Source organism: Chlamydotis macqueenii, chromosome 4, assembly GCF_036417535.1.
Source record: "Chlamydotis macqueenii isolate bChlMac1 chromosome 4, bChlMac1.mat, whole genome shotgun sequence".
Classification (NCBI taxonomy): domain Eukaryota; kingdom Metazoa; phylum Chordata; class Aves; order Otidiformes; family Otididae; genus Chlamydotis; species Chlamydotis macqueenii.
The window spans coordinates 18,362,769-18,387,281 of NC_141559.1; the positions used below are offsets into that span (position 1 = coordinate 18,362,769).

General features: G+C 46.3%; 1 protein-coding gene across 1 annotated transcript; it reads left to right on the forward strand.

The window, feature by feature from the left end:
• The first annotated feature begins 281 nt into the window (after positions 1-281).
• HPSE (heparanase) lies at positions 282-14,607 on the forward strand. The gene is made up of 12 exons (XM_010119396.2): positions 282-451; positions 1,794-1,939; positions 3,332-3,457; positions 4,197-4,370; positions 4,838-5,009; positions 5,644-5,691; positions 7,723-7,816; positions 8,444-8,550; positions 9,492-9,606; positions 11,449-11,567; positions 11,719-11,865; positions 12,579-14,607. The coding sequence occupies exons 1-12, from the start codon at positions 282-284 to the stop codon at positions 12,736-12,738; spliced, it is 1,578 nt and encodes a 525-aa protein (XP_010117698.2). The 3' UTR covers positions 12,739-14,607.
• Positions 14,608-24,513: the final 9,906 nt, after the last annotated feature.

Consider the following 24,513-nt stretch of genomic DNA (forward strand, 5'->3'; position numbering starts at 1 on the left):
GGTGTCTCGGCGCTGGTGCGGCAGCCCGCCACGCCGCTGAGGGCCGAACGCTGCGCTCTTGCGCGAAGCCCCTTTTGGAAGAGGCGGTGGGTGCCCCTTTTGGAAGAGGCGGTGGGTGCCGGCTGCTCACGACTCCCCACCTGTCCTTTTCCGGGGAGGAGGAGGGGGAGCCGAATGCTGCACCCCCCGGTGCCGGGCCCGCCCTCCGTGGAGGTGGGGCTGCCGGCTGCGCGGCGGGCGGGCAGCGGAGGAGGAGGAGGAGGATGGGGATGAGGATGAGGATGAGGATGCTGGTGGTGCTGGTGCTGCTGCTCTTGGCGGAGGGTCGGCGTGCGGCGGTGCTGCGGCTGGGGCTGCGGGGCAGCCCCCGGCGGGAGGTGAGCCCGGATTTCCTCTCCCTCACCCTGGACGCCAGCCTGGCCCGGGACCCGCGCTACATCGCTTTGCTCAGGTAAGCACCCCCCCCACACACTCCTTTTGGGGCGAAGGGCTGGGTGGGACCTGCTGCACAGCGGTAAACTTAGGAGAGGAGCCGCTTTGGGGGCAACAAATAAAAAAGGGGAGAAGGAAGGTGCCGAGCAGAGGGGTTACATGTGGTGGGGCTGGGGGCTGCTGGCCCAGCCACCCTGCAAGGCAGAAATCAGCTCTGCAGACGTTCGCCCGGGCACTGTCAAGATAAAGTCACATAAATGCTGAGGGAGGCCTGTCACCATCAAAGCTGGATGGAGATCCTAAAAACGAAGACTTTTTCCACCCTCGAGGAACACTGAGCAACTCTGCGCTGCCAGTGATGATGTGCCCTGCCTGTTCTTTTGGCTCTGGCCTCTCTCTTGCCTTTTCTGCCCTCCTTTTGCTCTATTTTTTTTTGTACTCCACTCCTTTTGATTCTGCCTTTTTGGGGAAGCTGTCTTAATTCTTTCCTTTTCATCTGTCTGATCCCATTTTTCATCCCCAGAGTCTTTAATCTCCGCTCTTGATTTCCCTCACCACTTTTATCTTTTCCCCCTCACCAAGGCAGGTGAGAAAGCTGTCAACCAGCTTTATTGGAAAGTCCTCGGGTCTCCGACCTCCAGCCTTGGGGTTCTGTTTGGGGCCAGCCCCGCCACCATGAGGAGTGGGAAGTACTTGGTGGCCTCTAATCTGCTGCCTGTCACCACGAAGCAGGTAGCGCTTGTGCACCCAGCATTCTCCAACGCTTTGCAGTTTCCCCCAGCGAAGGCCAGGTGTCCGTGCTGCACATCCTGTGTGGGCTGTGTGTGAGTCGCCAAGGCAGAGCTTGCATTATTTCAGAAACTTACCTGGCTAAAGCAAACGCTTATCCCAGCAGGGACTCTTAATCTCTGTTGGGACAAAAAATTGGAAATTGGGACTGATGGTGTAAAGTCAGTTTAACATCCACTTTTTCACGGGACTGGAGTGTTAGTTTTGTATAAACAAAAAATCTAGGGGAGAGGGATGCTTAGGACAAAAAAGTACTGTTTTGAAGTATTGCCTTACTTTGCCCGCAGGATTTGACTCCTGTCCATGAGTGTGTTCTCTGTGGCATGTCTCCCTCTCACTGCCATGCCAATGCTCTCCTGGCCCACTCAGCCAGCAGCGTCCCTGTTCCACAGTGCAGAGGGCTGGGGCGCAGGTCTGGCAAGGGGTCAGGAGGACCCTGAGGCTATGGGGTAGCCCCAGGTCACCTCCTGCAGTGCATCCCTCTGACCACTTGCCATGTTTAGCCTCTACACCAAAGCCATAGTTTGAATGAATATAGCATTTTTTTCTGTTTCTTGATATCCCTTCCTCAGCAATCCCAAACTGCGTGCCCTGGCGACGGCCCTGTCCCCAGGCTTCCTGAGGTTTGGTGGCACCGAGACAGATTTTCTCATCTTTGATCCCAACAAGGATTCAACTTCAGAAGAAAAAATCCTCTGGGATCTTCAGGCCCACCAAGGTAAAATGGGCATCAACGTGTTAGACTCAAAACCATCCTGGGTTTAGGAGGTGGCTTTGGTGCAGGCTGGGGATGCCACAAGGGCACAGCAGCAGCACTAGGCGTCCTCCACAGGATCAGCATTGCTTTCCTCCGAGGAGAGGAGATCTGTGGACCCATGGCCTGTGGGAGGAGCTGCGCCAGCCGTGGGAAAGCGAGGAAGGGCAGGAGGGACCTCACGTCTGCTCCAGCACCTGCTGGGACTCTCCCTTTGCTGCCCCGTACTCCCCACAGCAGCCTTGGGAGCTCCCCCGCTGCTTGGGAGGTGGTCAAGGTCAGCTCAAAAGTTGTGGTTTCATTACAAAAATTAAGTAACGGATGCAAGAAATAATCTGATGAGAACAGAGTGTCCATTTTGTCTGTTTTGGCCAAAGCCAGACCTAGGCTGGGGGTGCAGGGTTGCCCTCCTGTTGTTTTGACAGGGCAAGGGCAAACCCACCGGACCACTGCCAGCTGCTCGAGCTTGGTCCTGGTGCACAAGGTTTGCCATTGCGTTAAAGTCTATTTCCTCTTTAAACTTAGCAAAAGCACATAAACTCTTCTAGAGGTGTTTCAGATGAAAATAAATCCCTTCTATTCCTGTGGTACGTAGCACAACAATGCAATCGTACATCACTGTACAACCGGTGATGCTCGGTTTTGAAGTAGAGTGATACTTTTTCCCCCAGTACTGCTTTGCTGAGCGGCCACCTCCTCTCTGGATAACTGTGACTCCAGTGACTCCAGCTTGTCCCTTCCTCTTTGGTTATGCCTTGTTCCTTGTTTGCACACCAAGAAAAGACATGAGCTTTGAAGAAAAAGTGTCTTATGACTCCTGCTGGCGTTGCCGTTGGAGCCGTGCGGGGCAGTCAGCGCTTTCCCCTGCACGAGATGGGCAGCACAGGAAGCGTTGCCCCATATCTGCCCAAGGCAAGGCGGGCCATGAACCCTGCCGCACCGCTGCACGCCGCGGTGGCTTATCTGCTCCTCAGGCACCGCAGCCCGCGCTCTGTCAGCTCACTGGAACGAGGGTTTCCGGATGGTGCTCCAGCTAAAATAATTTATTTGAGTGTGACCGCCATGGTACCAGCCTCCTGAAGCACAGCTCAGTCTTCCCTCACCCCCCATCTCCATCACCTTAAATGGGGACATACGCATTATATATAATATATATTTATGCATAAAGCCCATCTTCTTTTTTTCTATTTGGTTAACATAATGAAAGCAGGGGTGCATCTCACAAAAGTGCACGACTGGCTCCCAGCCTGGCACCAAGCAGCTGCGCCTCCTTCTGAGGGATGCAGCCCTTTGCCTGCTGGACCCTGGCCATGGACACGAGGACTTAATTGCTATCATCCTTCTTCTGCCCTACAGAAGCTTGTGGCTCAAGGCCTGTATTTGCTGCTGTTGAGAAGCTGCTGCTGGCCCAGTGGCCCAGCCAGGAGAAGCTGATTCTTGCAGAGCAAAACTGGAAAAAGCACAAAAACACCACTATTACAAGTAAGACTTTGATGGAATTTTCTGCTGGGGTTTATAACCTCGGGGATGCAAATCTCTGACCCGCAGTAAAGGGTCGTAGGCTGTTAGAAGCTGGAACCACTGAAAATGAGTGTTTTTCTTCCAGTTTTTTCTTTCCAGTACCTAAAGGGGGTCTACAGGAAAGATGGGGAGAAACTCTTCAGCAGAGCCTGTTGTGACAGTACAAGGAGTAATGGTTTTAAAATAGAGGGAGGTAGATTCAGACTAGATATAAGGAAAAAATTTTTTACAGTGAGTGTGGTGGAACACTGGAACAGGTTGCCCAGAGAGCTGGTGGATGCCCCATCCCTGGAAACGTTCAAGGCGAGGTTGGACGGGGCTCTGAGCAACCTGATCTGGTTGGAGATGTCCCTGCTTCTTGCAGGGGGGTTGGACTAGATGACCTTTAAAGGTCCCTTCCAACCCTAACCATTCTATGATTCTATGATTTTAAGTGTGAAATGTTTCTAAGAAATATTTTTTCTACTGTCTGCCACCTTGTATTTAGTAGTATTTAGCTTCTGCAGGAGTTGGGAGGATCTCAGCACCTTGCAGGATGGTGTTTAGTAAGGTCTGAGCTGTTTTGTCCAGCTGGGAGAGCTTGGCACATCTGCAGTGCCAGGCTAAATAAATACAGGCAGTACAGGTTGTCACTTGGCCGGAGCTCAACTAGCACGCTGTAACCTTGCGATAAACATCCCCCCCCTTCTCCTCTGCGCAGGAAATACGCTGCATATTCTCTACAGCTTTGCAAACTGCTCAGGCTTTCACCTGATCTTCGGGCTCAACGCTTTGCTGCGAAAAGATGGCTTACAGTGGGACAGCTCGAACGCCCGGGCGCTGCTGGACTACTGTGCCTCACAGAGATACAACATCTCCTGGGAGCTCGGGAACGGTGAGTGCGAAGCCTGCTCATGGGCCAGTGAAGCGGTTACCTGGAAAGGTACCACTGCAAGGTACACGGGCTGGTCATGTTGGACGTTTTGGATGGCAGCCCATAAAGGCAAGGTAATGTTTTATTGGGAAACATTAAGGTTTTTATTTGCAAGGAGGGATTTAACAGAAGGCTCAATGAATGAGCAAATTGAGATGATTTTGCCACTCCTAACTGCGCTGAGATGAGGTGAACAATGCTCTATGAGGTGCAGGATGTCATCTATGGGGACCGGATGGGACAGAGTGCTGGAGAGCATGCTGCATCACCCGGGCTTTCCATTTCACACTCATCACCTTCAAATATCTCAGTCATGCTGTGGCAAGTCACGTGAAGCTATCAGGGGTTGGTACTCTCCATGTGCAATGAGCTGCCTCACTTTGTGCCCCAAAACTGGAGCAGGGTGCTGATGCACGTGTCTTACCCAGAGCCCAACAGCTTCAGGAAGAAATCTGGCATCTACATCGACGGCTTCCAGCTGGGGCAAGATTTTATTCACTTACGCCAACTCCTGAGTGACTATACCCTCTACCAGCACGCAAAGATCTACGGTCCCGACGTCGGGCAGCCCCGAAAGCACACGCAGAAGCTGCTGAGAAGGTAGGGGTGCGGGGCCTCGGCAGCACTCCCCGGGGTGGGTGGCTGTGGGTAGCAGTGGCTTCTCCACAGCTGGATGCGGGGGGCCTGAGGAGGCATCTGGTCAGGGCTGCTTTTAAGGATTTTCTGCTCGAAATCAATAGTAAGGATGTACAAATGGATACATCCAGTCTATTTGAGAACTAATTTCCTATATTTTTCCTTAAATTAGAAACATGGACATTTTTTTTTCCCTTGACTGGGGATGACTGAAATCTTCGCTGCATGCAAGAGTTCAAGGCTTAAATACTCAGCCAGTTGAAACTAAGAGGCTAGAAAGTACTTCAGTGATCTGCACACCTTTCAATGGAATACTGGCTCTAGTGCTGCGTTAACAAGTGCTTTTCACCTAAGAAATCTCGGTGTGTTGCACAAGCATTAATTCATCCTCCCAGCGACCCACTGAGGCAGCTGGGCTGCCCAAAGCCGATTTAAAAGCCATCGCAAGCAAGCGTGGCCCCAAAGTGGCTCACTGTCCCTATGGCTGCCCGGGGGGGAGAGGGGAGGGTTCCATGTGGCAGATCTCTTGTGGGGGGCCTGGACCTGTCACTGGTACCTGTTAACCCTCTGCTCTCCACCACATCCCCTCTGATTGCAGCTTCCTGAAATCAGGAGGGAAGGTGATCGATGCTGTCACGTGGCACCAGTAAGTACCCCTCGGATACCCTTGTCGCTCTGCTTATCGCCTGTTGTCTTTATGAAATGTCAACTTGAACATATCAACAGGAAGGAAGGGGTGAAATACCTCTTTCAGCAGTTCCTCAGGTGCCTCTCTGCAAACTCCTCTGCTCAGAATGAGAGATAAGCTGAGGGAGTGCGTTACAGAAAGGCAGAAGAGGCTACTTGGTGCAAAGACCCAAAAGCAGTGGCAGGGGTTTGTTAACGCAGGCATAGCAGGGAATGCAACGTGTGCAACGTTTGCTTGCTAAATATGTGCCCTGAGAAAAACAAAGTGAGTTGTGGGAAAAAAAGATGGCACGGCAGCTTTATTTCTCAGAGGAGCGTGAGGATGTTTCTCATCCCTCGCATGAGGACAGTTTCTGCAGCAGTTGAGTCTTTTTGCATATGCCACATTTCAACATGTACCAAAAGCTAGTGAGATCTGAGCAGCAGTCCCGCTTGTCTCAAAGCTCCGAGCTGCCAACCCTTGCAAATAAAATGCAGTTTCCCATGGGAAGAAGAGGGTGTCATATAAAAGGAAAATAAGGTAGCTCAGACTTACTCAGTAGAGATGCCTCTGCTGAATACCTGCAAGAGCAGAAGGTGTTTAACGTAAGGTTTTAAACAACCCATGGGTGTCTGGGCTTTGAAACGGAGTCAGATTCCTGTGACATTGGTGCTGTCCTTGGCATTAGAAAGGCTGATCCTGCTTGAGCGAAAGCTTTGCTCCCTAGAAGCAAATTCAAGGAGTCACTGGTGACTCTGCTGGCAAGTGCATCCAACTCCTTGTAAAAAATGCAGCAGGAGCCTTTTAAACCGATGCTGTCATGCTGCTTTTTTTCTCTGTGTATGTCTGTTTGATACAAGCCAGAAGCCCTGCAGGTCTGGCTGACTTTTACCCGTGGAGAAGTGCTAGCAGCTTCTCCTGCTCCCTTGTGTCTGCTCTCTCCAGACACTGGGGCTGTGCGTGGGTAGCTTCTCCTCAGATCCCACCCGCAGCACAAACAGCACCAGCAGGGTCCCAGCCCTTTGCTTTTGTGCCATGGCTTAGAGACGTTGCTGTTTTAAAGTGCTCGGCTGGGCAGTGGGGTAAGTTGGCCCCAGGGCACCTGCCCCAAACTCAGCAGGGTTGGAAGTGATTTTCATGTGAAAGTGGTTTTCTTTACTGAGTCGAATGCAGCACGGTGGCATGCAGCAGTCAGGTAATGGTAGGAATAGATGCAAATGCTTATGTTATATATGTCTATACATATATGACTTATCTATGTATTTTGAGCTGCTAGCAAGGCATGAAATGTGTCCTCTCCCCTTCCTGGGCTGTCCTTGCCCTGTGGCTGCCCTTGCTTTCAATAGGCATGTGTTGTTTTCTTCACTAATTTAGGATTATCAGGTTTTAGCTTCCTCTTGTGGCTGGAAGACTTCAGCTTCTTCTGGTAGGACTGAGTGTGAGGTAGTGTGATGAAATGCGAAAACCACAGGGATCCCAATTTCCCATTCTTTATTCGGACAAACCAGACTTAAAAGCTCTTCCTCTCAAGGTGGAGGGCAACCTTCATCCTGTAGGGATGCCTCCATCCTGTTCCCCTCTAGATGGCCAAAATACTCCAGCAGAGAGACAGAACCTGGGATCTGATATTTTTAATATATAACTTGATACAGTAAAGCAAGTAATCCCAGAGGAGTGTCAGACTCCTCAGCCAGAGAAGATTTACAGAAGCTGGCTCTTATTCAGTGGTGTTTTCCTCGTTCTAAATGAGCAGATGCAAAAAAACCCCTACTACTTCTGTTGATCAGAATATCAATGATATCCTGCCTCGAGGTAATTATACGTGATAGGCCCTTAAATACAAACAATGTATCAACACATTTGGAGAACAAAAAAAAAAAAAAGAAAAAGAACTGGACAGAAAAATAGTGGTGTGGATAAATGTATCAAGCACGAGTGCTTTCCGTGGTGTTTTGTACCCGTGGTGGTATTTTTTCTTAATTTTGACTGTGGGAATTTTTCCATTTCCAGTTACTATGTGAATGGACGAAGTGCAACAAGGGAGGATTTCCTGAGCCCTGCAGTGCTGGACGCCTTTGCCACAGCCATACACAAAGTCCTGGAGGTGCCTTGTCCTGTTTAGTCATTCCCATGTTCAGTTTCCAGGGGGTTAGCCAAGAATCCAGAATAAAGTACAATTTCTCACTCACAGTAAACAGAGATACTCAAAGCTTGAGTGCTGCTGTCATTGTAAATTTAAAAAAAAATAATTAACAAGACCAATAATAAATGAGCTCCAATAGTTTGCCATGCAGGACGCATGGTGGCAGATACATCACAAACCTACAACATTCTTATTTATCCATGTAATCATTACTCAGGGATGCAATTTATGGTCATATCCCCACCCCCTTCTGCCCCAATTTATTTGTATTTTGAGATCCTGAGAACAGTATAACTTAAAATATACCACTACTCAGCACGAGAAGACTTACAGGACCTGGCTTTTAGTGACCTTTGCCTCATTTTACATGAGTAGATGTGATTTTTTGGAGGGGGGAAAAGAAATCTGTTTCTAGTCCTTTCAATCAAAACTTCTGTGACATCCCACCTCAGTTGGTGTTGTCCCTTAAATGCAAACATCATATATAGGCATTTGTCTAAAGCACAAAATTTTGATTGCCCACTATTTCAGTAGCCAAAAAACTTAACTATTGTCTTTTTATCTTCTTCCCTGTGTCACGCTGGGCAGATTGTTGGTGAGACCGTGCCAGACAAGAAGGTCTGGCTAGGAGAGACGAGCTCTGCCTATGGAGGGGGAGCTCCCAGGCTGTCCAACACTTATGTTGCTGGCTTTATGTGAGTACCATGTCACAGGTGTGGGGAAACTACACATTTGATCAGCTGAAGGGGGTTGCATACAAGCCCTGCGGGAGGAACGTCTTCCTTGGGCTTCCCAGGGAGCGCAGGCAATGGATGGGTTGAGGATCGTAACCCTCCCACCACTGCCTTTGTGCTTCCCCCATGCCTGAGGTTCAATGCAGGCTCAGGTAATAGCAGATTCCTATGGGAAATGGGGGATAAGAAATATGAGAAAGTTGTACTTCTGCCCTCAAATCTGCAATGCTAACTTTGGCCTTTTGTGAGGATGGGAAGTTATTCATGAGATGGGTGCCCTTTTCCAATGTCATCCTTTGACCACTATTAAATAACTAACCAAAGGGAAATTTATTAATGAAACTATTTTCTTTAAAGACTCCAGTTGTAGCATTTTGTTGAAATAAAAGAATTCAGATTTTCCTTAGCATTTTGATCAGTTTGTAGATTCAGGCAGATAAAATCGCACAGGAATGTGTGGTTCATACTTTGAAAATTAACCAAAAACATGGTTGCAATGTACTTTTTTCCCTCCTGTAAGGCATGATGATCTTTTCATCAGGACCTGATGGGTCAGCAACTCAAAGCCTGGTAATGGCAGGCAACCTTGTCGTTGGCTGTGATGATTTCTCTCAGCCTTCAGGCCCTTGGTCAGTTCAGGAGCTCCTGCTCCTGGTTTCCACCACATGCAAACAGAGGAGTGGAGCAACTCTTCCCACCAACTCGGACCTCCAGAGGTGGTCTGAAATTATTTTTTAAGGTAATCAAAGGATGGCTTGAATTGAAATTAGTTGTGTGATTTTAAGGAAGTCAGCATCATGCTCTAATTTTCGCTTTCCTCCTTCTCGAGCTGGTTGGTGAGGGGCAGCAGTGTACCGTTGAGGTCAGCAATTTCATCTGCATGTTGCTTCATTTTTTGGCAGGTGGTTGGACAAACTCGGGCTTTCAGCCAGGCAGGGGATTGATGTGGTGATGAGACAGGTTTTCTTCGGGGCAGGGACCTATCACCTGGTGGATGCCAAGTTTGAACCTTTGCCGGTACGTATGCAGCCCCACTAACACCATCTGAATGCAGCACATGTTTCTGCACAGGCAGCACTAGATGTGGAGACACAAGTCAGCTCTTCTAACAATGCAAGATAGCGACAGATTTTGTAGGTTAGTCGCAGTTATCCTTGTGCCTAAAGTCGGCTCGTGTTTCGTTATGGGTTCACATATTATATATTTAGATACAAGACATTTACTGCATCTGCAGGGATGCAGCTCGTCTTCAGCACAGCGGAGACTGATTTCTGGGACACGATGCTCTGATTTGCATGCAAACACTTCTGGAGTTCACAAGGCTTTTCTGGGTGGACTGTTTTAGTTTGAGTACTCCTCAGTTGCGTGATGAGTAACTTTTAAACAGAAGGGATATGAGGTATTATAATAAACTATATCCCAAGTGAAAACCAAATCAACATGAAGTCAAGGCTGAAGCATTTCTTGGGTCATGAGCATATTTAGCTTTCAGTATTGGCTGAAGGATAATTAAATGAAAATATGCATTTACTATAGTTGGATTTATTTGGAAACAACATTCTGCTGTGATGAAACATGATTATTTGAACAATACATTGTTCTTACATGTACAGCATGACTCTTTGGGCTAGCAGCACTTATCTTGGGGCAAGAGGATAGCGTCTTTCTTTTTAGATTTCCTCTCATTTTTCTGCTTCCAAGTTGTGATGTTCACAGGCTCATAGAGATCATCTGAGAGGAAACCCAGCATACAGGGTTCTTCTGTCCTGCCTGTTCAGCAGGTCCCCATACCAGAGGCTGCACTGTCAGGCTTGTTGCTTTGGGCTTTTTATTCCCTCATTTAAAATAGATTTAATTGGGACTGAAAGGATGTGCCTTGTTTCTCGCCGACAGGCAGTACAGGTGCTAATCAAGCTAATAGTGCTTTAGAGGCAGGGAAATCCAAACCCAGGTCCATCAGGTTTAGCTGGCATGGAAATGAAGAAGCAGAAGGCTGCACCTCCTTGCAGAGTGGCTGAGCATGCAGGCCGATAGGAAAAGTCACTTCCCTGGGCTCTTGGCTAGTCAGGAGAGAAATACAACAGTTTTCCTTCTAGGAAAACCTCAGAGAGAGACAGATGAGCTGGCAGAAGCTCTGTGAAACCCGCCAGCTGGAGCACATCCCTGCCCTAGGGCTGCTATCGAAGAAGCGATGCTGCAAAATGCAGCCTGCCTGCAGCCTCCTAGTCAGAAAACACATCTATGCAGACCACGCACTCTCTTTGCTACGGTCACAGACTTCATAGAGGAAAAGTAGCGGTCAAGATGCAAGAAAAAGCAGAGCTGGAAAAAAGGAGCCTGCACTGGGCACTGCCCTGCTCTAAGGCATCATCCTGGGGTGCCAGAAGATTTACTCTTGAATGGTGTTTGGAAATTAATCCTGAGACCTGTTCAAAAGCATGACATTAGTGAAAGGCCTAAAAGTTCTCGGGGGCTTCTTCCCAGCATTGCACCTGTGGACTGGGCACAGGCTTTCCTGCAGGAAGGGTTCAGCCCTGAGGCACTCTGTGCCCTGCAGAAGAGTGTTTCCAAAATGCAAACAGTCTCTCCCTCACAGAAAGAGCTCCAAAGGGGAGCTGAAGTAGAAAATGACTCTAAGGTACCGTGTAAACACAGCTCCTCTGCAGCTTGGAGGCAGGGTTTTCTTTTTAGCTATGCTCTTTGTGGGAATTTAAATGGATATGGTGAAAACCTTGGTAAGGCAAAAAATTATGGGGGAAAAAAACCCTAAAATTACCAGCAAAATGAACATTATGTTAAGCACCGTGTGGAGTATCTGGTATGTACGCAAGTGCTTACGCATGTTTTTGTGCTTCCCAGGACTACTGGCTCTCATTGCTCTACAAGAAGCTGGTGGGTACCAAGGTGCTGCAGGTCAGCCTGGTGGGAGCCGATGAGAGGAAGCTCCGTGTCTACCTCCACTGCACGAACACCCTCCAGTAAGCCTCCAGAAAGGGCAAAATATCCCAGAAACTGAGTCCATGGCCACTCCCAGGCACCAAAAGCAATTTGGGACAGCACAAGGACACATGTTATTTCTGTGAAACCTTTCTTACCTGATGCCCACCATCATCTCCTCTTGCCTTGCAGCCCAAAGTACAGAGAAGGGGACGTGACGCTCTTTGCTTTAAACCTCTACAACGTCACCCAACATTTGCAGCTGCCGAATTACTTATCGAGCAAGCACGTCGATCAGTACCTCTTGCTGCCTCACGGAAAAGAGAATGTACTTTCCAGGTAAGCGTGCAATTCCTCCTGTCTCTGTAGAAAAGGTTCTGAGTAGAGGTAGGTGGCCTCTAAAACCTCACCTTGTTCAATTTGCAAGGGGAAGAGGTTACCATTCTGTCATACAGGGTTTTTTTTTTCCACTAAGGTCTGACTTCTGTTAAATCAGGTCTCCTAAAATCAGGCTGCTGAAGGCTTGCTAAGGTACAAGGACACTTGTTTGGAGTTAATTGGGAAGCTTTTTTCTAGCAGGATTCAGGGCTCTGGACCCAGCTGCTAAAGTCCTTTTTCCTTGGCACAAGCACAGGTATATTGCTTTCCCAAATGCTGGCTCCTGATTTACAGCAGTGCATTCAGGCTTTGCATGGTTTCTTTTGTTGTTACCCCTAATGCAACGGCACGGGAATGATCTGCTCTGTGGGCATAGGAGATGTCTTAATATTTGCAGGAGAAAAACCAATTAAAATTTGACCTTTTCAAAGCCTGTTCGGCTGTTAACTTCTCTAAGAGAGTAAGAAACATTGATTTTCATCTTGCTTGTGCTACGACTCTAAAGGAGTCCTTGCAGAGGGAGTGCAGATGCTCTCTTGCGTGCATGCATAAACCCTCAAGGGATGTTTAGTTTGGCTTTGGGCCGAGTTTATGTTTACACTCAGTCCAGAGCTGTTTGTGCTCGATGGCAAACAGAGCACAGCTGCCCAAACGGTCTCTCTGTCCCTCTCCAGGTCTATTGAGCTGAATGGCCGTGTGCTACGGATGGTGGATGACAAAACGCTGCCAGAGCTTATTGAAAAACCCCTTGGTCCCGGCAGCGTACTCGGCCTTCCAGCCTTCTCTTATGGCTTTTATGTTATCAAAAACGCCAAAGCTATTGCTTGCATTTAAATGGTTAATACATGAGCACAGGATAAATGTAAAACACTTGGCCAGTAGGGAAGTTTTGATCCTAGAAATTCATGTTTCTACCATGAGATTTAATTCTGGCTAGGGATGCAAATGTGGCGGCTCTGGTATGATCTGTGGGCTGGGGAAGACATGAGGTCCTGCCATGTAATTTTTACGTGAAATATGCTTATTACGCTCCCGGGAAAATTATCCAAGTAGAGTAAGCCTAGGCAGGGGCTGGTTTTGCTCTCAGTGCAGCCCGGGTTGCTGCACTCAGGCACAGGGCCGTTCTCCACGCCACGCATGGAGCTGCATTAGCTTCTCACGCTGCACTTGGGGCTCTGCCAGCCAGGAACAGCAGCCTCCTCTCTTCCTCTTGTTTTCGCAAGCACAGCTCTTAAAGCAGTTCCTTCAAAAGCTTGCCTTCAGAAAGGATGAGCAGGGTTTTTATTTTAGCAGTACAGCTGCAATTTTGCCTGCACCATGTGGGGAAGCTCCGGGAGGGGTTGTGGTTGCTGAGGGCATCTCAGGGTGGAAAGCAGGGACATGCAAAGCAAACTGAGATTGGAGTGCCTGCAGGGAAAAACACCTTGCTGAGAAACCAGGTCTTCCATGGGATTTGGGGCAGCACCACATGTTTTTCCCGAGAAAGGAGAGTCCAGTCACAAGATGGAGCTGTGGCCACGTGCTTTCCAAAACTGAGTTTTGCACCCTCAAAATACAGGCTGTTCCTGCAGGGTGGTCCACCTCCGCCCTCACATACTTCATCCGCAGAAGGAAAGGAGAGGAGCCCACCAGCACCCCAGCAAACCCTCTGTGGTCAGTGGGCTACAAAGCGAGGGCTTGTAACTCCTCACCCTTCACCACCCCGCAGGCAGTTCAGCTGGAAAGGCCCTCCCTCAACCTGTCTGCAGGTGAAGCTCTGCTTTACGCTCCCTAACTTGCTCAGGTCACTTCTGTCCTCGAGGAAATGGGAGAGTAAAGAGACTGAGCAAACTACTCACCCCTTGACCATCAGAGGGACTTCAGTGGCCTTAGAGCACCCTGGGGACAAACCTGCCCAGCCAGGCTGACATCCTGCTGGGGAAACAGCCACTTTGGCCACAAATCTGTGTTGGTGGTGGCTTTTCTCACTGGCTGTGCCTTCCCTGCATGCACTCTGCTGCTGCGGTTCGGTGTGCTGCTGGCCGCTTTCCTTTGGCATCCGGGCTGCCAGTCTGCAGGGCAGCAAAACGCCTCAGAGAATACCTGTGGTCTCCCACACATGTTTATTTGCATCTACTTTTCTTGAAGATCTATAACCCATGCCACTGTCAAAGCCTTAAGATATTTTGAGCGCAGCAGGGAAAAACAACACCACACCTCTCTATTTCCCTTTTTAAGCTTTAAAAGGATGCTAGCAGGTACACGGGGTTTCAATGGAGGGCAGGGGGGAAGGGGACCTTCTTTAATGAGAAGACTTTAAAAACACATGTACTTTTGAAACTGTGATGAATAATTGCACAATTAAAAGCTTATATTTAAGTTCAGTGTATCAAAGAAGTGTTTGCATCCCCAGTGCAGCTGCAGTCTGTGAAGGGTTAGGTATCAGGAGGTAATATAGATCAGAAATGAGAATAAGGAAGGCTAAGTTTGTTTACATTGTCCAAGTTCAATAAAAGAAGTAAAGCGAGAGGAAAATGGGACGGGAAGTTTTACACAGAGTCAACAGAAAGTTAATAATTATTAATAATAATATAAGTTACAACTAAGACATCAAAGTTATTGTTTGCCTGGTAGCTTCTTTTCAGATCTTTTCTAACAGTTTTGTTTACGTCAATACTTGTGACTTTTATATTTGAAGATTTTAATTAAAGAGATTTATATCAACTTTTGGCAATCTTCCTTTTTTTTGTACGACTCCTTTTGGACATACTGATACCGCGAAACTCCCTACATTTCTTTTGGTCATACATCTTCTGTACTTTATATGATTCCCAACAAGAGTAGTCAAGTAAATAAAAATGAAAGAAATCATATCCAGGTCGATGTGTGGTTCAGGGATGCCTGGGTGTGCAAATGACAGCTGCTCTGGCTTCACCTCCCAGCCACACCTTCTCTGAGCACATGGCCTGGTTCTTCACACAGTGGGGGTGGTGAGAGCTACGGTTTACAGCTCACATAACCACTTCCATTGTAAAAAGCTCTACGCACACCCAGATGACTTCTCTTTACAAACTGCTGTATATTAAGCTGATAGCTACTGTTAGCTCTGTACAGACAAAGCAGGAGGGAGAGGAGTGTAGGAAATGAGCTGCTGGATCCCAGCAGACCAAGACAGGTATGGTCAGAACCAGAACATCGCCCTCGCAGGACGTGACTGCAGCAGCAACGGCTGCCCCACGAGCACCTTATCTCAAGGGCTTCTTATCCTCTGTGAATGTTGTAAACCTTGGGGTCTCAACCTGGAATGGGGTTGTGTATATATATACACACACACACACTGTCTCTTATCTATGACCAGGAACAATTATTATATCTTACACAAGTTCCAGTTTACTTTTGCGTTTTTGACTCTGGAGCTTGGATTACTCACCTTGGATTTACTGAAAAATCAGTTACTGGAAGGTGGAATAAGTTGCATAGTGAGACCTTTGTATAGGGGATCATTTAATATATGCAAAAATAAGGGAACTGATAATCTCCTTAGAATCAGGGGCAACGTGACTATGAACTCAGATTTGAGCCGAACAAGACAATGAGGCCCTAACAGCTTTTGGTGATTTTTCAAAGTCTGAAATGTGCTATTCCCTAGATTTTTTTTTTCAGTGAGGGGTCAGGCCACCTTACAATTGTGATAAAACTGTGAACTGTTTGTTCATCAAACTTTGTCAGAACAACAGAAAGTTACATGAAATACGCAAGGCCGGCCACAGGCATCCGGCTATGTAAACACGGCATGCAGGACTGCGAAAGGAGAGGGGGGGGCTCATGAAGACGAAGGGTATAAAACCAGTAACTTTCTAACCATATAGTTTGAAGAAGCAATTAGTGGAAGGGGGAAGTCTGTTTTCATGAGGAGCGAGAAACAGTCTCACATTATCTCGAGGGAGTGATTAAGAGGAGCAAGGATTCGAAAATAGGATGGCATCCATCACATAAATCTCCTTGCTCAAGGAAAACAGGTGGTTAACAAGGACATGAATCGGCTCAGACTGATAAGGACACTGCCAACTTGTAGGATCAGCACATTCCAGGCAAAGGTGAAAAGTACACCATGAAGAAGACCTACGGCCTTCCTCCCAAAAGAAGACCCTGGCCCACAATTCCTGGGAGAGTTTGCGCATGCGCGAAGGACTGATAAGCTAATTAACATATGAAGCGAGAGTAGGTGGGTTTAGGTAATGAATATGTATAAGCGTCAACGAAATATTCATTGTTTTACTGTATAAGAATGGGACGGTTTGCTACCTCGGTGCGCGCTGTTGGCGGAGCAGGAGACTCCCTGGCCGCCCAGCGCAGTTTTGCTTACCGGTCGCTTGCTTTAATAAACCAAATTTTCAATTGGCCAATCTCTGTCATTTAATTAGACAAAGAGGACAGATAAACTATTACAATTTTGGTGCCGTGACTCGGATAAAAGCAATCTGGCCTGAGGTCCTTGGCAGGGGAGGCACCCCGCTGAATAAGCGGCCCTTGTCAGGGTGCTTCTACACCAAAATCCTTTACCGACGAACCTCAAAATTAGACAGTAAACAAATAAAACCCGGTCAACCCCATAATCTTTGTGCACAAAGCGCCGGACAAAGACGCAGGACACGTGAGTATAGGCCGGTTATCTGTTCAGTAGGGGTTGGGTATCCCGAAGCATGGTGAGTGTGTGATCACTCGGTCTTAACTGTGCTGTGGTAGGTGAAAGGTTGATCCAGCCGCCCCTAGCCTCCCAGACTTGTCTGAGGTGGGCTAGAAAGCAAGGCGGTCTCCTTTCATTAAACAAGTGTGTGTGTGAGAAGGCGCTTCAGAAGATGGGACAGAGGAAAAGCAAGCCCTCTGATCCCATGGGTGGGTCTGGGGTCCAGGTGAGGCTCCCGCAGATACAACCGGATAGTCCGTTAGGGATAATAATTAAATATTGGGATGATTACCCTTCAAGGAGGGGTAAGGATAAAGTGAAAATGATTCATTATTGTATGGAAGTTTGGGGCAGAAAACAGATCAGGGGGACCATCTGTATTGGCCTGTGTTCGGTTCCTTCGAAGCTTGGATCTGCCAAGCCCTAAACGTTTATGTAAATTCAAAAGAACCTTTCAGTACGGAAGAAAGTGAATATGCACATTTGTGGATTGAGTCGGAGACTAGAATAAATTTATATCCGTTAAAGGAACAGGGGGAAGGGACTAAGAGAAAGAAACCAAGAGATAAGGAAGAGGTTCTGACTTCAGCCCCCCCTTATATTCCACCACCCCCTCCTCCGCGACCCTTGTCACCCCCTCCACCAGTGGCACCAGGACATGAGAATGATTTAACTCCCGGTTCTCAAAAAAAAAATAGCGTAGTAACCCGTAGTCAAACCAAGCAGAGAGAAGAGCAGGCAGAATTGTATCCCCTTAGAGAGATTGCAATGGGAGGACCTCAGCCCAGCATGGGATATGTATCCGTCCCGCTTAACTCAGGGGACATGAGAGAATTTAAAAAGGAAAGGGGGAGCTTATTAGAAGACCCTTTAGGGGTCTCGGAAAGATTAGACCAGTTCCTAGGCCCTAATATCTACACCTGGGACGAACTCCAAGCAATATTGAACATTTTGTTTACATCTGAGGAAAAAAACATGATTAGACGGGCTGGAATGAGAATATGGGATCACCAACACCAGGGAGGTCCAGCAGCAGATATAAAATGGCCGAACCAGAGACCTAACTGGAATAACCAGAATGAAGTTGATAGAGGCCACATGTTCGATTTATGGATAATAATTATACAGGGAATTAAAGAAGCTGTCCTTCAAGGACAAAATATTAACAAAGCATTCAATGAACAGCAAAAGAAAGATGAAACTCCTATGGAATGGCTGGAGAGGTTAAGAAAAAATTTACAACTGTATTCCGGATTAGATCCAACTATGGATCTGGGACAGGCCCTATTAAAAACTCAGTTTGTGGCTAAGTCCTGGATCAATATCTGGAAGAAATTGGAAAGAATGGAGGATTGGCAGGAACGGGGACTTGATGAATTACTCCGGGAGGCACAGAAGGTCTATGTTCGGAGGGAAGAGGAAACTCAGAACAAACAAGCTAGACTTTTAGTTGCCGCAGTAAGGGAAGGACAAAGAGGCCCTCCGCCCAGACGAAATGTGACTTTTAGCCCGCCAGGGACTTCTGGAAAAGAGAAAAAAAAACCAAGGAGCAGAGAATGAAACAAGAAGTTGCTTTTACTGTGGAAAGAAAGGACATATTAAGAAAGATTGCAGAAAGAGGATGATGGATGAGAGGATGTTTAAAGAAGACTAGAGGGGTCAGGGGCTCTATTTGCTGGGGACCCATAAAAAAACTGAGCCCTTGATAAAATTAAAAGTAGGTCCCCAGCAACAAGAAATAGAGTTCCTAGTGGACTCTGGAGCAGAAAGATCCACTGTTCAAAAACTACCCCGAGGGTGTGAGATATCCTCGGAGAAAGTAGAAGTAATTGGAGCAAAAGGGGAGCCCGTCATAAAGAAAGTAGTCCTGGAAAGTGATTCTAAATTAGGGGTAGGGTCTCTGCTGCTAGTGCCAGAGGCAGACTACAACTTGTTGGGTAGAGATTTAATTATAGAATTAGGGATTAATTTAGAAGTTGTAAAAGATGAGCTAAGAATAAAATTGTGTCCTTTACGGACAGCCGATGAGGAGAAAATAAACCCTGAGGCATGGTATACTCCAGAAACCATTGGAAAATTAGATATTGAACCTTTTTTGGTAACAATAAGAAATCCAGAGATACCAGTGAGAGTAAAACAACATCCCTTATCGATGGAAGGGAAACAGGGGTTAAAACCTGAAATTCAGAGACTAATCGAGAAGGGAATATTGGAACCCTGTATGTCCCCTTTCAATACTCCCATCCTGCCCGTAAACAAGACCGATGGGACATACAGATTAGTGCATGATTTGCGGGAAATTAATAAACGAAGAGTGACCAGGTTTCCAGTAGTAGCAAACCCCCATACACTTTTAGGCCAGTTGGGCCCCAGTGATCAGTGGTATAGTGTAATTGATTTAAAGGACGCATTTTGGGCATGCCCCTTAAAGAAGGAATGCAGGGATTATTTTGCCTTTGAGTGGGAAGATCCGGACACTCACAGGAGACAGCAATTACGGTGGACGGTTTTACCCCAGGGTTTCACGGAATCTCCCAATTTGTTTGGGCAAGCATTAGAACAAATACTACAGGAATTCGAACTAGGGGAGGGGGTAACCCTTGTCCAATATGTGGATGATTTATTATTGGCTGGCAGCGATGAAGAAGCAGTTAGAAAAGAAAGTATTAGGTTGCTAAATTTCTTAAGCTTACAGGGACTAAAGGTCTCGAAATCGAAACTGCAGTTTGTTGAGAAGGAAGTAAAATATCTCGGTCATAGACTAAGTAAAGGAACCAAGAGGTTAGATCCAGAAAGGGTGCAAGGCATACTGTCATTGCCGGCTCCAAAAACTAAGAGACAAATTAGACAGTTGCTGGGTCTTTTGGGATACTGTAGACAGTGGATTGAAGATTATAGTAAAAAGGTGAAATTCCTGTATGCAAAAATAACTAAGGATGGTCTTTTGAAGTGGTCTGAGGATGATGAGAAGCAATTAGATTCTCTAAAAACAGACCTGGTGAATGCCCCTGTTCTAAGTTTGCCCGACGTAAAGAAACCATTCTATCTATTTATTAATGTGGATGAGGGCACAGCATATAGGGTGTTAGCGCAGGAATGGGCAGGAAAAAGAAAGCCTGTAGGATATCTAAACTATTAGACCCTGTAAGCAGAGGGTGGCCTATCTGCCTACAGTCTATTGTAGCAGCAGCTTTGCTAGTAGAGGAAGCACATAAAATTACCTTTGGGTGAGAACTGAAGGTGTTATCACCCCATAATATTAGAGGGATTTTACAACAAAAAGCTGAAAAATGGATTACTGATGCTAGGCTCCTGAAATATGAAGGTATTTTGATATCTTCACCTAAGCTTGAGCTTGAGGTTACTGGATTACAAAACCCAGCACAGTTCCTGCATGGGGAACCATTAGAAGAAATAACTCATGATTGTTTACATACTATTGAAGAGCAAGCCAAAATTAGACCAGATTTGGAGGAAGAAGAGCTAGAGGATGGGGAAAAACTTTTTGTAGATGGATCTTCCCAGGTAGTAGAAGGGAAAAGAAAATCAGGATATGTGACAATTAATGGAAAAACATTTAAGGTAATAGAATCAGGGCCCCTGAGTCCCAGCTGGTTGGCTCAAGCGTGCGAGTTATACGTGGTTTTAAGAGCTTTACAATTATTAGAAGGAAAAATCAGCACCATCTATACGGATTCCAAATATGCCTTTGGAATAGTGCATACATTTGGGAAAATTTGGGAAGAAAGAGGCTTAATAAATTCCCAGGGAAAGGGATTGGTTCATCAGGAGTTAATAATTGAAATTTTGCAGGCTTTACGGAGGCCGGTAGGAATAGCAGTGGTCCATTTAAAAGGGCATCAGCGGGGATTAACTCCACTGACAAGGGGAAGCAATCTAGCAGATCAAGAAGCAAAACGAGTGGCTTTAATGATCTTCAAGGAAAAGAAAGATAGAAAGTTTCCTTGCAAGGATTGTTGGAAGTGCACAATTCATTGTAGCTGTGCGAATCCTAATTATCAGTTTTGTTGTGTGCATGGGGAAGAGTACCACCTGTACAGCTTCACTGTGCAGGAGAAAGACAAGTTAGTCCGAATGGGGGCAAGGGAAGTCAAATCTGGAGAATGAGAACTTCCTGATGGACGAGAGGTCATTTCAAAAACTATGGCTATAAGAATCATGCGCAAGTACCATGAAAACACCCACTGGGGGGTTTAAGCACTAGTAGATCAATTTGCCATAAAATATGCTTGCATTGGGGTATATAATACAGCAAAAAGAATAACTGGAGATTGCCTAATTTGCCAAAAAGTGAACAAGCACCAATTAAGAGAAAGACCATTAGGGGGAAGAGATTTGGCTCACCGACCCTTCGCTAAAATTCAGATAGACTTCACTGAACTACCGAAAGTAGGCAGGTATAGATATTTGTTGGTAATAACAGATCATTTAACACACTTTGTAGAAGCATTTCCAACAGCCAGGGCCACTGCCCAAACGGTGACAAAACTATTGCTTGAAAATGTGATACCTAGGTATGGCTCTATTGAAACTATTGACTCTGATAGGGGACCACAATTTGCTTCAAAAATCATAAAAGAAGTTTTTACTGCTTTGGGCACCAAGTGGGAATATCATACACCCTGGCACCCACAGAGTTCGGGAAAAATAGAGCGGGTAAACAGTGAGATAAAGAAACAACTGACCAAGTTAATGATGGAGACCAAATTATATTGGGTGAAATGCCTTCCCTTAGCCTTATTAAATATTAGAATCCAACCTTGCACGGATGTGGGAATCTCCTCTTTCGAAATGTTATATGGAATGCCTTATGATTTGGAGGTTCCCCGAGATCATCCCCAGGTTGAAAATTTACAACTGAAACAGTGCATAATCCAACTCATGTCTATGAGGAAACAATTGCGAGATAAAGGCTTAGCAGTACAAAGGCCTCCATTGGACATTGCAATACACAATATACAACCTGGAGATAACGTTTTAATCAGATCATGGAAGGAGTCCTCAGTAACTCCCCACTGGGAAGGGCCTTATCTTGTTTTACTTACTACAGAAACCGCCATCCGGACTGCTGAACGGGGGTGGACCCATGCCAGCCGGGTAAAAGGACCCATCTCCGAGGAGCAGTGGGAGAGTTCTGGAGACCCGAATACCTTGAAATTAAAACTGCGAAGAAAAAGAGAGACTAATAAATTGAACTGGGCAATGAATATGTATTGGTAAGGCGGAGACGCTTCGCTTGTTATCCTTTTTTTTTTTCAGAAGAACAACACTTGGAGACCTGGAAAATACATGGATATGTAAGGACTATATTGAAATCAGAATTGTAGTTGTAATTGTAATTTTCATTACATATGATCCTTTAAGGAAAGTGATGTGTCACATAGTTCATATTTGCCCTAGTCATCTTAACTGACCCAATTTGGCCTATTTAAGCAGGATCATGCTAGTGACCGGTAAAAGCATTTTGCACCATGCATTGCAATAAACAGAGATTGGGTGATAAGAAAAGGAGGCGCCCCTGAAGACTATGACTGCTGTCGAGAAGATAATAAACCTCGCTGCTCTAAGCATAACAGTAGGCGAAGGAGGCAGAGGCGTAACACGGTGGGGATTAATATACAACCTCCTCTATCACGAGAGCTCGGACTCCTTTGACCCAACTCTGACATTCGGAGAGAGAAATCATTCGGTCACTCCGGCAGCAGAAACTTGGAATTAAAATTAAGGAGACAAGGATCATGGGGCCAGCACTTTCCTTCATTCTGAATTTGTTTTGGATAATAATGATCCTAGCAGAAAAGGGTAAATGGTTCAAACCCAATACAATGTTTATGGGATTCTGAAGGTCAAAAACCAGGCCTGACAATGCAACATGTATCGGGACAAGGGAGATGTATTGGGAATGTACCCCCAGAGAAAAATAAATTATGCAAGATAAAAGCGTCCCTAAAAGGGAAGCCCCCTGCTGATTGCCTAATACCAGCCCGTAACACCAAATGGATCTGCTCCCAAACTGGAATCACTCCCTGTTTATCTCTTAAATTGTTCAACGAATACGAGGAATATTGCATCCAAGTGATGATAATCCCCCGGACCATATACTGGGGAATTTGTGCATAATAACCAGAATACCCAGAGTCACCACTTACAGAAACAAGAACCATTCACCTTTACAGCTTTGACAGTAGCCACTTTGATAGCTGTAGGAGCAACAGGTGCAGGCACAGGAATAACATCATTGGTCCAACAAAATCAGAAATTTCAATCACTTAGAATAGCAGTAGACGAAGACTTGGTAAGAATTGAACAATCAATAACTGCCTTGGAAAATTCTGTTAGATCATTATCAGAGGTGGTGCTACAAAACCGAAGGGGGTTAGATTTAATGTTTTTACAGCAAGGTGGGCTATGTGCTGCCTTGGGAGAACAATGTTGTTTATATGCTGATCACACAGGGGTTGTAAGGGATACTATGACAAAACTTCGGGAAGGCCTAGAAAAACAAAAACGAGAACAAGAAATGCAACAAAGCTGGTACGAGTCCTGGTCTAACTACTCTCCTTGGCTTACCACATTACTATCTACCATTGCAGGACCCCTGATTATATTGATACTGGTATTAACTTTTGGACCCTGTATATTCAATAGAGTAGTTACAATTGTAAAAAACAGATTAGAAGCAGCCCATTTGATGCTTATGAGAACCAAGCATGAACCTTTGGGAGGAATACCGGAGGTGGAGGAGACCCTCATTTTGAGCCAGCAGGAGCTTAAGCGATTTGATGAACAAAATAGTGAAAAGAAAAAGGGGGGATTGTGATAAAACTGTGAACTGTTTGTTCATCAAACTTTGTCAGAACAACAGAAAGTTACATGAAATACGCAAGGCCGGCCACAGGCATCCGGCTATGTAAACACGGCATGCAGGACTGCGAAAGGAGAGGGGGGGCTCATGAAGACGAAGGGTATAAAACCAGTAACTTTCTAACCATATAGTTTGAAGAAGCAATTAGTGGAAGGGGGAAGTCTGTTTTCATGAGGAGCGAGAAACAGTCTCACATTATCTCGAGGGAGTGATTAAGAGGAGCAAGGATTCAAAAATAGGATGGCATCCATCACATAAATCTCCTTGCTCAAGGAAAACAGGTGGTTAACAAGGACATGAATCGGCCCAGACTGATAAGGACACTGCCAACTTGTAGGATCAGCACATTCCAGGCAAAGGTGAAAAGTACACCATGAAGAAGACCTACGGCCTTCCTCCCAAAAGAAGACCCTGGCCCACAATTCCTGGGAGAGTTTGCGCAAGCCGAAGGACTGATAAGCTAATTAACATATGAAGCGAGAGTAGGTGGGTTTAGGTAATGAATATGTATAAGCGTCAACGAAATATTCATTGTTTTACTGTATAAGAATGGGACGGTTTGCTACCTCGGTGCGCGCTGTTGGCGGAGCAGGAGACTCCCTGGCCGCCCGGCGCAGTTTTGCTTACCGGTCGCTTGCTTTAATAAACCAAATTTTCAATTGGCCAATCTCTGTCATTTAATTAGACAAAGAGGACAGATAAACTATAACACAATGAATACAAATCTAGTGACAGTAAGTTTGCTTTTCTGCCTTACTTTCATGAGCTCCTTAAAAATTGTCCGCAAGCAGTCCAGGGTTGGATGTCTCACATCACATCACACATTAAAAAAATCCGCCCACAGCGTCTGCACAAAAACACCCATTTGGTGAAAAATTGAGTATTTGAGTTCCTACGGACACAGCAGGCAGAAAGGCTGTGGGCTTGTGTTGTCTGGAGCTGCTCGCTGCCCTCCAGGATGCACAAACATGCCTTGGGCACTCGTCTGTACCTGAATGAAGCCCATGATGAGTGACCTTGTGAGCATGAAACAGAGCCAAAGTCACAAAAAAAAATT

Bases quoted from the DNA above. Each gene is read 5' to 3' on its own strand.
- HPSE (XM_010119396.2), top strand. From the start codon at position 282: ATGAGGATGCTGGTGGTGCTGGTGCTGCTGCTCTTGGCGGAGGGTCGG. The intron at 5,692-7,722 runs GTAAGTACCCCT...TTCCATTTCCAG, and splicing joins GATGCTGTCACGTGGCACCA to TTACTATGTGAATGGACGAA. The intron at 8,551-9,491 runs GTGAGTACCATG...ATTTTTTGGCAG, and splicing joins ACTTATGTTGCTGGCTTTAT to GTGGTTGGACAAACTCGGGC.